Here is a 16,216-nt window from a genome sequence, read left to right as displayed (position 1 = left end):
AATGGACTGGGCCCTCCCCCATCAGTCACTAATTAAGAAAATGCCCTATAGGTTGTCTACAGCCTAGTCTTATGGAGGCTTTTTATAAATTAGGGTTTCCTTCTCTCAGATGACTCTAGCCTGTGTCAGTTGACATAAAATTAGCCAGCACAAGGACTCACTAATTAGCCCTGGCTATCCTGGAACTCTCTATGTAGACCAGGCTGGTCTCACACTCACAGTGATCTACCTGCCTCTGCCGCACTAGTGATGGGTTTAAATACCACAATACCAGGCATGTGTTAGCTTTTTGATATGGGTACTAGGGATCAAACTTGGCTCTTGATACTTGTGCAGCAAGTGTTCTTACGTACCCAGACATTTCCCCAGCTTCCCCCCAAAAGTATTCTTAATGAAGGTGCTGTATTCTGCTTCGACGTTCTCACCCAGACTCTGCTGAGTTCAGTGTCTGAGTCCGTGGGTTCAGATTGTAATCTGTAGCACCCAGGTGTACACTTCATATCCTCTCAAGTGCCAGGTAAGAAGAGTGGCTTTTGCCATTGTAGTACTTTCAGCCATCTCCATTTCACCAAGTAAACCTTGGCTGAAGAGACAGCAGCACAGAGATGTGACTGTGTGCCTATATTTTCTCATTTTCTTTAGAAAGCCTGCCTTGTCTCCCTGAAGCAGTGTTTTCTATGTGTCAGGCTTACAAGAGGACCCGGAAGGGTTGTTTTGAAGACAGAAATGGTTGCAAACTGGAACAAGTTAACTTTATAATTAGGAGGAATTTGGGATGTGATGATGGATTGGTATGATAGATGGGCCAGAAGGAAGAAAAGAGTTTAGTAAGGTTTAGCTGCTCTCATTCATCTAGCTTTTGGCTTTGTATTCTCTGAACCTCATCTAAAATCTGGTTCTGAATAATAATGAAGAACACGGCTGGTACATTCTGCATTCTGAAGCCGTTTCTCAGCATCAGCACTGTTGATGTTTAGGGTCATAGTTTAAATAGATCTCCAAAGGATTCACTAGTTTTTGCATCCCTACTTCATCAGGTTATGCAGCAATTTAGTTATGTCATCAAATTAGCAAGTACTATTGACAGTGTCAGTTTGAGGAACCAACAATAAGGGTCAGTAAGCAAATTAAAAGACCAGGAGCAGTAGTTTTCAGACCACAGGTGTTTAGATGTTGGTGACATCCCAGTGTATCCACAGAAATGGACATTGCTGCCTGGATACTGTTTATACAAAATTTAAATGAAAAAAAATGCCTCCTGGCAGAATTGTTTATAGTGACCTCAGTAATAGAGACGGTGTGAGGCCTTGGAAAGATATGGCTCAGCAGTTAAGAGCACTGCCTGTTCTTCTTGAGAACCTGGGTTCAGTTCCTAGCACTCACATTGTATCTCACAGAAGTCCATAACTCCAGTTACAGGGCATGTGATGTCCTCTTCTGGCCTCCACAGGCTCCAGGCATATTAGTGGTACATAGTTATGCATGCAGCCCAAACATCTGTACATATAAAATAATAAAAGTTTTTAAAAGTTTATATATAGAGAGATAGGGGTTCTGCGGGGATGGCTCAACCATTGAAAGCATTTACTACACAATTATAAGACCTGGAATTTGGGTGTCAGCACTCTCAGAAGTTAGGCATGCAAAGGGAGAGTGGAGACAGGAGGATCCCTAGGACTTGCTGGCTACAGCCTAGCTAGAAAGTGAGCCCCCAGGTTCGGGAAAGACCTTGCCCTGAAGGACTAGTATGGTGGAGGACACCCAACACCCTCTCCAGGCTTTATGTGAGTGTACATCCTCTCACGTACACACACTCACACAGAAGAATGCGGATAGAAATTGTCCAGGTACCTAGCCTAGTTCAAACACTACTGGTTAGAGCTACTCTTAAATACAGCCTGATAGAAAGTGATTAAAGGCTAAGGTAACAAAATATTGCTAGTGATTCATCATTTAACATCATATAATGTAGCTTTTTTAATTTTTTAAAAACTTTTTTTAATGTTGCTGAACTAGGTGGGCAGCCTCACAAAAGGAGGAAGACCTCTGATGCAAATGAAACTGAAGATCATTTGGAGTCTTTAATATGCAAAGTAGGGGAAAAGGTATGCACCAAGCCCAGGGGTTAGGGTTGTGATTGACAGCTTTGATTAATTTCTGAAGTTGTACTGGGTAATGTAAGTTATGAACAAAACTTGATTTATTACTGCACATCTGTATCCCAATGTGGATGTGTTTTGGAACTCCTAGGATTCAGATCGTTAGGGGTTTTCAGTAAGTTATTTTTATTAAACAAACCTTAAAATAGACCTAGGGATAGTCCTCAATGTGATGACCTGGAGTAGACTTGGATGCCCGAGACGGTAGTGGGTTGTTAGAGACAGATGTTAAGACTATTCTGAAGATTTTGTTGACTCTTTTTTATGTAGAATGTGTTTCTAATTAACAATAACTACTAAAATTGATTGATGCTAAGAGACTTCTTCACGAAATTGTCCTTAGTTCTTAGGAAGACCTTAGTGTTTTCATGGTCATCTAGGAATTTTAACTTTAGTTCACTGACTACTTTGAATGCTAACAGATAATTAACATATGTCCTCTGCAGAGTGCCTGCTCTTTGGAGAGCAATCTAGAAGGCTTGGCTGGTGTTCTGGAAGCTGATCTTCCTAACTACAAGAGCAAGATCTTAAGGCTTCTTTGTACAGTGTATGTATGTAAAAGATTTGTGGATCCAGGTGATGATGTATTATCTACTCTTCCATGCTTTTGGGGGATGTGCAGATGATGTGCTTACATTACATGTCACGGGCCTCCCTTCGATCCTGAAACTCATCTCATGAAATGCTCATTTTTGACCCTTTGCTGAACTTATTTTTTTAAGTGATTAAACAGAACTAAAAGTAATTTTCATATGTTTTCTTTCTTAGAATTTAAAAATCATTTGAGTTAATTTTTTAACTATATATGAGAAAGTAGATGTCTTTCTTTTTCAGCTAGAGACCTTTCCCCCACATTTGCGTGTTTAAAGGAATGCACATTTGTGTCTTTAAAGTAGAATTGAGTTTTATTTATTTATTTATTCTTTTTTGTATCAGTAGACCCAAATATATTGGAAAACTTGTAAATCAAGTGAGTGGCCTTCCTTGAAGACTGAAGATGTTTTTGAAATTTTTTGAGGACATAAGTGTCCTTAATGCTATAGTTACCATTTCAGTAATTTAAAAATAATTGTTACCTGTTGGCAGTTCATTTTTAATTTAAAATTATACATCCAAAGCAGAGACTTCTAATAGTTAATTTTTTTAAAAAGATTTATTTCTTGTGTATGAATATTTTGCACATCTGTGTCTGTAACTGTGGAGGTCAGAAAAGGGTGCTGGGTACCGTGGAACTGGAGTTATGGGTGGTTCTGAACCACTATGTGGATGCTAGGAATCCATCTTGAGTCCTCTGCAAGAACAAGATCTCAACTGCTGAGTTCTCCAGACCCGTAGTTAAATTTTGTTTTCAGTTTTCAAAGGAATCCAATAAATACAGGAAAATGTTTTTCTGAAACAATGAAAACAATCATCTTATTATAGTTACCCATATGATGCCCACTGTTCTGATAGTATGTATTACGGAATTGTTATGCTATTGAAACTGTTGAAAGCCATGCTTGTTTGTGTAAGTCTGGGCTGGTATTGATTGACAGTGTCCTTTTTATTTTTTTTTTTTAACTTGGAGAAAGCCTTAGGAACTAGGTTTATTTTCAATACATGTATTCTGAGGTCCTAAATCCTGCCCTGTACTCAGCACTGTACCTGAGGGGAACAATAGGAACGAATTCTCCACAGAATTGTCATTAGTACTATTTCCTTTTCGTAGGAAGTGATGTTGACTTCTTTTAGGCTTACCTTTACTATCCCCTTAAGTTATTTATTTTGTGTGCACACACATGTGGGTGCACATGTGCCTTAATATGTGGTGGTCAGGCAACATGCAGAAGAATCAGTTCTCTCCTGCCATGTAGACCCTGGGGTTGAACTCAGGTTGGCAAGAATCTCAACCCGCTGAGCCATCTAGCTATCTTCAACATTGTCTTGACTATATTAGCATACCATGTTAAGCATTTCTTATAGGAACTTGGTTGAAGCTGATTTTAATTCTTTATCTTTTATAAGCAATCCAATAATGTTTCTCCAAGTGGAATTTTGGTCCCACGGCACTTGGTTAGCCGAGTTTAGAAACACTCAGTACTCTGTTCCTCTTACTGATTCTGCATTAAAGAATCTGTTTCATATTACCATGGAAACCATTTTCCATTGAATTGTTATTTCCACTCAATACATTTGAAGAAAAACTGGTCTAACATTAGTTGTGTTAATTTTGGTGTGGTAACTTCACAAGTAAATTAACTCTTGCATTAACTAAAGTGAAAAATATTGGAGTCTATATCTGCATACTTTTTCAGTGACACGTGTCATTTCTGAAATCATTTTCAAAACACAGTTAAAAGTAATTTTGTTCCAAAGCCATTTGATGTTTAAAATGTCATGTACAGTTCAACAGCTTAACGTAAAACCTTTGTTTTGGGGTTGTCTTGTATGGGTTCTCAAATCAGTGCACGTCTGTTACCTGAGAAGTTGACAATTTATACAACGTTAGTTGGACTGCTGAATGCCAGAAATTACAACTTTGGTGGAGAATTTGTAGAAGCCATGATTCGTCAACTGAAAGAATCACTAAAAGCAAATAACTATAACGAAGCTGTCTATTTGGTAAGTGTGTGTGTGTGTGTGTGTGTGTGTGTGTGCGCGCGCGCACTATAAGTTAGTGTTAAAGTGGAGGAAACACACTACAGCCAATTAACTATGCTCTTATCATGAATTCTGGTCCTTGCTCATTCCATTCTTTGGAAGCCATTGTCGCTTACCATTCAATGTGGTGACTTGTGTTTACTTTGACTCCTGGCCCTTTTCCTTGCAGCATATGATTCCTTATTTTCTTATATCTTGGTTTCTATAGCACAACTCTTTTTAAACCTGCTAATAATATTAATAATAATAGTAATAGCATCAACATTGCTCCTGTCTTTGATTCTTGTCTCTCTTTTGTTGGGTTGTCATCTTTTATTCCTTAAATGCTTTTTTACAGTGATTCTGCCTTTTATTTAAGCTTCTCTTATAAATCAGTCTCATTCACTCTCATAGCTGTATAAGCCAACTTTATTTTGATGGGGACCGCACATTTATAACCGTCTCCCATCTCAGCCTTTTTCCTGAGTTCTAAACCGGTATCCCAAATAGAGCCCAGAGATTTTGTCTTTGCAAGTCCCGAAATTCATGTGCTGCTGGGTATGCCATCCAGAAATCTTACATTAATTGTTAGCTTTTCTTTCATGTCTCCATTCCCTCTCATTCCTCTCCTAGATTCCCTTCTTTGTCCCATGCCTCTATCTAGCACAGCTTGTAACTTTTTTGTGTTCTTAGCTGCTTCCTTACTTGACATTTGTCCATCTGAAGTCTCTTCCTTTGAATCTATCCATAGTAATAGTAGCACCAAAGTGGCCTTTGTGTAAGTGGACTCTGCTCCTTCACTTCCTTCCTGTTTTTTGTAGTAGGTGGTCTTAAAATTCTGACACATGAAATGATTCATTGGGCTGCTGAAAGTGAACATTAGAACCTTTATTTTTTTTCTTTAATACAGTTTCATATATGTATTTAACATATTCTGTTCACATAGGTCCCCCATTATCTTCTCTTTTCTCTACCTCCTCTTGCTGTACCCTTTCTAGTTCTTTTTCTACTTTGATGTCTTTTTATACATGTGTGACTCACATGTTTAGTTTAGAGTTGCTTAACATACAAGTGTAGGTGGTTATTTACTGGAGTATGGGCACCTTACTAATGGCTACACAGCTGAAGAAAATACCTCCTTCCCCAGAAACTGTTAGCTGCCATAGCTCCTCAGGAAGGGATGGGGCCTCATGAGCTCCATCCCCATCCATGAAGAAATGTTGACCTGCCAAGTCTTGTGTAGGTTTTGTGTAGCTACTGTGAGGTTGTGAGTGCTATGACCATGTCCTGTCCAGAGACTCCTCCCCAACCTCAGGTTCTTAGGTTCTTTCTGCAACACAGAACTTTTATGTGTCTTGAATAGAAGGAAATGGAATTAAGTTTCATGTTTGCCCCAGTATAGTTGTCTTCTCTTGTTCTCTGTATACCTTCCAGGTATATAAAATTACTTGCACAACCCTCTGCCAAGAATGCTTTCCCACTCCCCACTCAGGGCTTTGCTCACCCTTTATAACCTCATCCTTTTTCCCTTGTCACTGATCCCAAGGTTATGTTTGGTTTTTTTTCCTCTGTAGCCTTGGACCCTGTCCTGGAACTAGCTCTTGCAGACCAGACTGGTCTTGAACTGCCTGTCTCTGCCTCCTGAGTGCTGGGATTAAAGGTGTGTGCCACCACCGCCCAGCTCCAAGGATACTTTTAAATTTACCTTTTGGTACAGGAGTCATCTTTTTTGTTGTTGCGATTATGTTTTTCCCAAATAGGCTATTAAGTTCCCTTAAACAGTATCTTGGATAGTGTTTATTTGACCCTGGCCCAGAGAGGACACCCAGTAAATACCTCTTTTACTAAAATTTCCATTTCTGTATTTCAGGAGTGAATATTATCCCTAGTCAGACAAAAAGACCAACCTACTTCAGTAAAATGGAGTATCTAGAATATTTGTCTGAGTACCTAATGTAGCATAGCATGGAAACCCACAAAGTCACAGATTCCTATCCACCATAAGATCTTTGTCACAACTACCCAACTTTGCCACTGTACTTCAAAAGCTACTGTGGTCAATGAGTAACTGAGTGAGTGTGAACTTCTACTGCAAGTATGGTTATAATGGGCACTGAAATTTGAATTCATGTCATTTTGTGTGAATTTTGTTTTAAGGATTAGAGACTTCTTGACTCACAGGTTGTGCAAACAAAAAGTAAGCTAAATGTAGCCATAGGCTTTAGGTTTGCAGACATTACAAGGTTGTTTATTCTGTGACTATATGAGGACTGTTAGGTGTAATACAGCTATCCTTTGCCTTCACAGGTCCGTTTTCTGTCTGATCTTGTGAATTGTCATGTGATTGCTGCCCCATCTATGGTTGCTATGTTTGAGAATTTTGTAAGTGTGACTCAGGAAGAAGATGTGCCTCAAGTAAGACACCTTTATGTTGAATCTCTTCCATGAAGCACTTTAACAGATTTTCCCTACCCCACTGATAACTCTTTAGCAGCAATAAACAAAATACAATAACAGATTATCACACCATAAAGCTTAATATCTTAAGGGCAAGTCAACTGGCTTACTAGTGTATTCTCTTGACATCATTGTGTTAATTTAAATGATTTTAATAAGATTATAACTGTATAACTAGAAATCCTGTAGGCAAGACATATTTTATTTGAGCCCTATTACAAAGCCTCCCCAGGATCGCATTTTCGAATAAAAAAAGATGGAACTGGGGGGTTGTATAGCTCAGTTGCAGAATGATTGCCTATCATCTGTTAGCTGCTGAGTTTGATCCCTAACACTGGAACGAAAGAATAATGAATGAATAAATAAAATTAACCAGCATTCTTTTTTAACTTACCTTTTTTTAAACTTTCTTCAGGTGCGAAGGGATTGGTATGTGTATGCATTTCTGTCATCTTTGCCCTGGGTTGGAAAAGAGTTGTACGAAAAGAAAGATGCAGAAATGGACCGTATCTTCTCCACCACTGAAAGTTATCTTAAGTAAGGGCACATAGTTCACATGTTCTTTGTCTGTATAAAGATATCGTGCTGGTATAATTAATGTCTTAAGTTATCTGTTAGCACCAGTTCAGTTCCTGAAAATTTTCTGTATTAAATGCCATTCTCCTGCTGCCATAACTCACATAACTCTCAGTATTTGCTAGTGTAAGAAGTTGGTATTGCGTAGGTATTGTTTCACATATGGTTGTGAAAGACATAGAACACTGTAGTGTAATAGCTCCATTAGTGTCCTAGTGTTCACATGCTTAAAGGTCCCCTGGAGCACTTAGAATCACACTTCTGCCCAAGCTATGGAATGACTGGAAGAGGTTCAGACATGTGATCACTAATATGTTCCGAGGAGAAGCACTGCCCTGGTATGAAAGTTTATTTCATACACATTAATCCTAAACCAAGCCCTGCTCCTGTGTCAGCATAAGAACTTGCTTTATTTTGTTTGATACAATGAAGTTGTGAGCCTTGTTAGTAAACATGCCTAATTGCTTCACAGCATGATGATGACAGTGCTGTGTGTTCCTTTAGCTTTCACGGGTTGATCTTGTCATACTTGTGTGGATACCATTATTAACTGCTTTATTCAGTACAAATAAACATGGCAGCTAAAGACTGTTTTCCATGTCTATGTGCATGCGTGTGTGTGTGTGTGAGAGTTTGTGTGAGAGAGAAAGAGAAAGAATATATACTTAATTTTATTCAAATGATAATTTTCACATGATTTTCTTTCTTTAACTTGAATTTATTGTGTGAAATTATGTGGTTACATCTGATTGGGTTTATTAATATTAGCATGGTATTCTGGGTTTTTTTTTTTTTTTTTTTAGTTTTCTTTTAGTCCTCTCGGTGGAGTCTCCTGTTACTATAAATATCAGGGAATATTGGATATTTAGCTTGTTCAGTCTCCTGTTACTATAAATAAGTATCAGGGAATATTATTGTATACATAACATATATTACTCTGTGTGTATGTGTATAATGTGTGTATGTCTACGTATAACATATTCAGGTATATGTAACATGAGGGCCGGCTTGTTGGGGTTTCCGTCCCGCCCGGTACCCCAACAGCCGGCAAATCCCAAAGAGAAATTACACACAGGACTCCATAAGGTTATAAACTGATTGGCCCATTTGGTCAGGCTACTTATTAGCTCTTATAACATATATTACCCCATTATCTTTATCTATTTTAGCCACATGGGCTCAGTACCTTTCTCAGTGTGACAGCTTACATGTTGCCTCTTCGGTGGTCTGTGCAGGAGTGACTGAGAGAGAGCTTCTGCTTCCAGAATACTCCCAGTCTCTTTGCTCCACCCCTACTTCCTGTCTGGCTTTCCCGCCTATACTGCCTGCCTGGCCAATCAGCGTTTTATTAAAATATGATTGACAGAATACAGATAATTCTCCCGCACCAGGTATATTTATTGGGGTATGGATTCATAGGAATAACATTGTTGGGTGAAAGATCAGAGCAACTAAAATTTTGACAGAAATAGTCACATCGTCTTCAAGAAACAAATTCTACCAGATTGTACCAATTAACCCCTCTGTCACCAGTGTTTGAGATACAGATGTGCCTATTATCTTGATGACATATAGACCGTTATCAGCATGTTGCTATCTGCTGATCTGATGGATAAAAATGTTTTCATTGCTTTAACTAATCATGAAAACCATTGAGTGTCTTTTATGTTTCTAAAGCCTAAGTGTAGATTTCCCTTTTTACTTTTAGAAGACGCCAGAAGACTCATGTGCCCATGTTACAAGTATGGACCGCCGATAAACCACATCCACAAGAAGAGGTGAATTGATTTCTATCTCGTGATAGACACACAGCTCTTGTGTGGATGCTTATCTCTTTAGCATGCCCAAATGAGTCACCAACACTGACAACCTGAATTCAGTTGCCAGGATCCACAGGTAGAAGGAGGAAACCAATTCCTACAAGTTGTCCTCTGACCTCTGAGCATGCACTATGACCCATGTGCCACACAAATACTTTAAGCCGAGATTTTTAAAAACGCTCAAACTATTGCATTTGTATATCTTAGCTAGGTTTCTAAATATTCCCCGTGAGGAATTCATTTTCTTGGAGTCTTCAGCATAGAGGGTATTTAACATATGTTAGAATGTAATTGAAATAGCCCCTTGCTTTTTAGAATACCAGTTTTCACAGACTTGACACATATTAGATCTAAATACTCAATTTTAAATAGCAGCATAAACAGCCCCAAATGTGCTTCTGGAACAAGCCGCTGGAGTGAAAATGGAGAGCGAGGCCACTCCGTGGGTAGAGCAGCCTGAGCTAGAGCTCGGGCCGTAGCAGATGGAGAGGAATACCTTTCAAGTTGTCCTCTGACCTCATTGTGCACAATGTGGCAAGTTTTTAAATTTTTTTTTTAATTTTAAGGAAAAACAAAAACTTAATGCCATTCTCTTCTACTATATGAAATACTGAATTCGTCTACTTTGTCCTGCATTTTAGAGAATAGATGTTTTCTGAACTGTCTAGCCAAATTGTTATAATATTAAATGTTAAAATCTCCTTTTAGTATTTAGATTGCCTATGGGCCCAGATTCAGAAATTGAAAAAGGACCGGTGGCAGGAAAGGCACATCCTAAGACCCTACCTTGCCTTTGACAGCATCCTCTGTGAAGCGCTACAGCACAATCTGCCTCCTTTCACACCACCACCTCACACGGAGGATTCGGTGTACCCGATGCCCAGGGTCATCTTTAGGATGTTTGACTACACGGACGACCCAGAGGTACGTGAGTGCAAAGTGTTCCAGGAAGGACCTGGCTTGCAGCTATCCTTGTGATTTAGTGTCCTTTGACTGTATTCTAGATATTTTCTCTTTTTTTTTTTTTAGGGACTTGTTTTATTTTTTATTGTTTTTATTAAACTAAACATTTTTGTCCACTCCTTCCTTACTTCCCCCCTCTTCTAATACCCTCTCCTGTGACCTCCACACTCCCAGTTTACTCAGGAGATCTTGTCTTTTTCTCCTTCCTCTGTAGATCCATATATGTCTCTCTTAGGGTCCTCTTTGTTGTCTAGGTTCTCTGGGGTTGTATACTGTAGGCTGGTTTTTCTTTGGTTTATGTCTAAAAGCTACTTATGAGCAAGTACATATTATTTGTCTTTCTGGGTTTGGGTTGCCTCACTTAATATGTTTTTTTTTTTTTATCTAGATCCATCTATTTACCTGCAAATTTCAAAATGTCATTTTTTACCATTGAGTAGTACTTCCTTGTGTAAATGTACCACATTTTCTTTATGCATTCTTTGGTTGAGGGGCATCTAAGTTGTTTCCTGTTTCTGGCTATTACAAATAATGCTGCTATGAACACAGTTGAGCACATGTCCTTATGAACATCCTTTGGGTATATGACCATAAGTGGTATTGCTGGGTCTTGAGGTAGATTGTTTCCTAATTTTCTGAGAAATCGCCATACTGATTTCCAAAACGGTTGTACAGGTTTGCACTCCCACCAGCAGTAGAGGAGTGTTCCTTCAGGGACCTTGTGAAACAGGGTCTCTCTCTGTTGGCCCAGATTGTCTTCAAGTTCACAGTTTCCTTCCCTCAGCCTTCACATTGCCCAGCACAGCTCTGAAATAACCTTTTAATTTTCAGTTACTTTTTAACATAAGATTAATGAAAATCAATTATATGCTTTGATTCAGCAAACTATATCACCTCATTAAATTGTTTTGCTCATATAAATAAGAGATACGGTATAGTTTGCCAGTCAAGAGCCCAACTGGTTAGCGTTTTAATGCAAATGCTGCCTGGGAGCATGAGTGAGTTGTTTACTTCCTGTGCCTCAGTTCCTAGAGGAACAATAATAGAACGGATCCCATGTAGAAAGTGAACAGTGTCTCGTATGAATTTTAGCTGTTGGGTAGGCTGTGTTGTGTGTCGTGACTAGAGGTTGACTTCAGCTGTCTTTCATTGCTCATCACCCTTTTTTCCCCCGTGAGACAAGTTTCTCATTGAACCTGGAGCTCACCACTGTAGCTGTACTGCTGACCAGTAGACCAGAAGGAATCTACCTATCTTGAGCCAGCCCACCCACAGCACTGGGGACAGAGGCATATGCCACTTGACCTAGCTTTTAATGTGGATTCTGGGGGTATTTAATTCAGTTCCTCGTGCTTGTACAGTAAGTACTCAAGTATCCACTGAGCCATCTCCCAGGCACCATGTGTAGCTAATTTTTATTGTTTATCTGTCCTCATTGTGACAGCCCTCCTGCCTTGGCTTCTTGAACTCTGAGATAGTACTTGTGAACCACTATGCTAAACATTTCTGCTTTTTTTTTATTTTCTGAGAAAGGGTCCCATCTAGCCCAGGGTGACTTGGTACTTGATGTGTAATTGAAGACTTTTAACTTAGGAGCCTCTTGCCTCTGCCTCTGTTGTGATTACTGGCATTCAGTATGTTACTAAGGAATGAACCCATGCATGCTAAGCAAGCACTCTACTGACTAAGCTTACCCCTCCCAGCTATTATTAATATTCTTTTCAAGAAAAATGCTTCCTTTTCTAAGTTTTCCATATTTTTAAACAACCCAATTTAAGTTACTCATTGTGTAATTATTAAGAATATTTTTGTCAACCTCTCAACATTCTAGTTTTTAAATATACTTTTTACAGTGTTTTTGATTATGAAGTCAAATTGTTGGTAACCCTTTAACAGGAGAACGTGATTTTGTTGTGAGTTTTGGAAGTAAAAATTAACATTTTAAGCACACATTAATTATTTTATATCTCAATGTGTGCGTGCCAGGCACTAGATTGTTTCTGGAAAGAAGGTTAGCTGACTAAAGTACCAAAACTGTTGCTTGCTCCATCCTTGTTGCATGTAACCATTCAACCTTAACCCTCAACACCGTAGACTTCTCAGGGTATGTATTTGTGAATGACACCAGCCTATGTATTATAAGGTACTTGGCCTGGCTCTAACTTCTCTGTTGCCCATGTCAGATAACTAGCTACGTGTATGTACCAAATTACTTAGAGAATACATGCATTCCCAGAGTGAACTTTAGTGTCTGTGCATCTAGCACATATAAAGTATAAAGAGAATCAGCTGTCTTTAGATGATATGGTACTACTCATGGCATTTGTTTGGTTGTTGTTGTTTATTTGTTTAAAGAATGCAGACAGAAATAAAGCAGAGATTCCAAATGTTCCCTTTCTAAGTAGCACAACTGCTCTTCCGTCTGAGTTTCAGCCTTTCCTCCCTGGGTCAGCCCGGAAACAGGGCTTTGGTCCCCGTCCAGTAGTCCAGCCTTCCCAGAATGGTGGGAGGACTTAATTGCCTGTTTTGTTATATTAAATAATAAGAAAACACTTTACTTCACAATTACGTGATGACCTAGTATAGGGTTATCAACTGCAAATCTAGTTTATATTCATGACATTTAGTCTTTGTGATGAATTATTATAGCAAAGGAAACAAGTGTTTGACCTCAGAATGTATTTCTCCTGTGCTTATTATATTTCCTTGCTGTTGTTGCACACTGTGCCTGTCCTTCCTCTGTCAGAGAGCATAAATACCTCAAAATGGAAATGTTGCATTTTTTTGTATTTTGATGGTGTCTTTAAGAAGTGTTTATTAAATTTAGAAATTGGGTGATATTTCAGTGGATAAAAGCACGGGCCATGAAATCTGGCACCGGAGTTCCATCATAATTGGCTAACCTGCATGGTAAAAAAAAAAAAGAGCGAAATGTTCTCTGATCTCTACAAATGTGCCATTGCAGCACACACCCACGCTGGATGGATGGGGTGGATGGATGGGTGGATGGAATGAATTTTTAGATAGGTAGATAGATAGATTTTGTTTTAATTTATTTGTAAAATGGGCCTGGTGGGTATTTGATGAATCAGGAGCACTATGCACTCTTGATTCTGTGGTAGGTATTTAACATGACCGTTCAGTCCCAGGCTTGGGTATTTATTGAATAAATGAAAGATATCTGTTTTATGATTCTGTGTATGAGCAAATTGGTCTTCTTTCCAGGGTCCTGTGATGCCAGGGAGTCATTCGGTGGAGAGGTTTGTCATAGAGGAGAACCTTCACTGCATCATAAAATCCTACTGGAAGGAAAGGAAAACTTGGTGAGAGTCTCTCCATGGTCCTTTTAAAGGGGGTCATAAACCATTTTGATGATTTTATAAAAACAAAAGATCTGTTGGGAGTGTGTTGGACTAGAGAGATAGACTAGCAAGCATGAGGACCAGCATTTGGGTGCCCAGCACCCATGAAACAGTTGGCACTCACCTGTATCTCAGTTCTGGGGACACCGAAACAGGAGTATCCATAGGGATCGCTGCCCACCCAGTCAAGCCAATCCGTGAGCCCCAGGTGTTTTGTTTGTTTGGAATATTCTTTATGTGTATGGGTATTTTTCCTGCATGTCTATCAGTCTGGTGCCCTCAAAGACCAGGAAAGGGCTTTGAGTCACCTAGAAATGGGGTTCCAGACAGCTATGAGCTGCCACGTGGGTGCTGGGAATTGAAGCTGAGTTTTCTGCAAGAGCAGCCAGTGCTCTTAAATTGCTGAGCCATCTCTCTAGTCCCTAAACCACAGAGTTAATGAGAGGCCTTATATTAGAAGTAATGAAGACACTCAACACTGACCTTTGGACCTCTGACTTCCACAACTTCCACATTTTTGTTCAGCCCACACAGGTACATACATTCCAAATATGCTAAAATGAAAACAGTAGGCTGATTTTAGTTTGGATGTATGGAAATTAAAGCTTACTAGTGTTTTTTTTTTTGTTTTGTTTTGTTTTCTAACATTTAGAAACCTAAGTGTTAATACATTTTCATACAGCTAGAAGGTTTTGGCTTTGGTTTTGAGAAGTGTTGTCTTTAGGAGTGGACCACCTGTAAGAATGTGCTGAGTTAGATCTGCGGGTGCTAGTATTATTACTTTCCTTTTTGTGTGGAAGACAAACAGTTTATACCCTGTTCATAAATAACCCAACACTGGAACATTATGCAAGTTCTTTTTTTCAGCTAAGCTCACTGCATTTGAAACTGTTGGGTTTGTGTGTGTCTTTGTACACTTGCTAACTGTAATCACACTTCTTACAGTGCTGCACAGCTGGTGAGCTACCCGGGGAAGAACAAGATCCCCTTGAACTACCACATAGTTGAGGTATGCATTCCATGTGGTGCTAACTGGTTTTCCCAGTCTGTCTGAGGACTGTGTGGGGCCTCCTGGCTTTGTTTGCCTGTGCTCTCCTTGCTGCTTACCAGGCTCTGAGAATGAAGAGAAAAGCAAGGAAATTGCCAGTTTTTGGTTCTCAGCCTGGCTAGTAAAAGGAAGAAAGGAGATTGAAACTCAGAGCCTTTACCTGTTGAGTCATCTTGCTGGCCTCACCTGCCTCTTCCCTCCCTCTCTCCCTCTCTCTCTCTCTCTCCCTTCCTCTCTTCCTCTCCCCCATCACCTCTTTTAAGTGGCACATGTCTTTAACCCGAACACTCGGGATGCAGAGACAGGCAGATCTCTGAGTTTGAGGTCAGCCTGGTCTACAAAAGTTCCAGGACTGTTACACAGAGAAACAGTGTTTTGGAAAATGGGGGCAGGGTGTGGGGTGGGAGGGTATAAAAAGACTAGGTGTCACCATATCAGCCAACCTAACGTAGGACTCATGACCCTCTCTCTGCCTTATCTTCCTGAATTGCTGGGACTCCAGGCATGTGCTACCATGGCTCTAAGTCATATTTTTAAATATGAAAAAAAAAATTATGTAGAGTTTCTCAGACTAGGGCTTTAGACTTTGAGGAAGGGGTAGGAACTAGCGTGCCAAAAAGATCTGGGGTCTGTTGTGACTAGCCGTGTAGAATACTCAGCTGTCTCAATCCTTGGTCCACTTGGTTCTCAGTGCCCACAGGAATGCAGCTCTGTCATCCTTTGATATAGACTTCAAAGGATGGATTATTTTTTGCACATTTGTCTCAGCAGTGTGGGTCACAGCAGCCTTCATATAGTGGACACCTGATGTAGAAAAAGGGGGTGCTCATTATGTTGTTGAGCTGTAGATCTCGGAAAGCATAATTGTCAAGGATAAAGGTAATTCGTTCTCCTTGCAGGTGCCATGGAGTGTAGGGTTAGGCTGTAATGTGTGGATCTCTCTTATGTTCCGCAGGTGATCTTTGCAGAGCTGTTTCAGCTGCCAGCGCCCCCTCACATCGATGTGATGTACACCACACTGCTCATCGAGCTGTGCAAACTTCAGCCAGGCTCTCTGCCCCAAGTCGTATCCTTTCATGTTTTCAAGTGTATACACCCCTTGGCTGTGCTTTTTAAAAGGTGGCATTCTGGAGCTGTCTTTTCTCAATTTCCTGTGCTTTGGGTTTTAGGGATAATGGATTAATTTACTTTGTTTTTAAGTAAATAAGACCA

At 39.7% G+C, this 16,216-nt stretch overlaps 1 protein-coding gene across 2 annotated transcripts in view; it reads left to right on the top strand.

Annotated features, from left to right (window-relative positions):
* Positions 1–16,216, top strand: part of Ncbp1 (nuclear cap binding protein subunit 1) — a 38,648-nt gene that overhangs the window by 7,193 nt on the left and 15,239 nt on the right. Inside the window, exons 2-11 of one of the 2 annotated variants that reach the window (XM_048419960.3) lie at positions 2,017–2,105; positions 2,606–2,706; positions 4,604–4,760; positions 7,086–7,193; positions 7,651–7,772; positions 9,520–9,589; positions 10,340–10,555; positions 13,820–13,917; positions 14,902–14,965; positions 15,960–16,070. In XM_048419960.3, coding sequence (XP_048275917.1) covers positions 2,017–2,105; positions 2,606–2,706; positions 4,604–4,760; positions 7,086–7,193; positions 7,651–7,772; positions 9,520–9,589; positions 10,340–10,555; positions 13,820–13,917; positions 14,902–14,965; positions 15,960–16,070 — 1,136 coding nt within the window. Of the gene's footprint in view, positions 1–2,016; positions 2,106–2,603; positions 2,736–4,603; positions 4,761–7,085; positions 7,194–7,650; positions 7,773–9,519; positions 9,590–10,339; positions 10,556–13,819; positions 13,918–14,901; positions 14,966–15,959; positions 16,071–16,216 lie in introns of those variants that run through there. The other variant, XM_048419962.3, reaches the window with a different exon arrangement.

The sequence above is a fragment of the Myodes glareolus genome, chromosome 16, assembly GCF_982192425.1.
Source record: "Myodes glareolus chromosome 16, mMyoGla1.1, whole genome shotgun sequence".
In the NCBI taxonomy this organism is placed as follows: domain Eukaryota; kingdom Metazoa; phylum Chordata; class Mammalia; order Rodentia; family Cricetidae; genus Myodes; species Myodes glareolus.
Note: the sequence above shows the minus strand (reverse complement) of the source record. Positions and strands in the feature narration are given on the sequence as shown.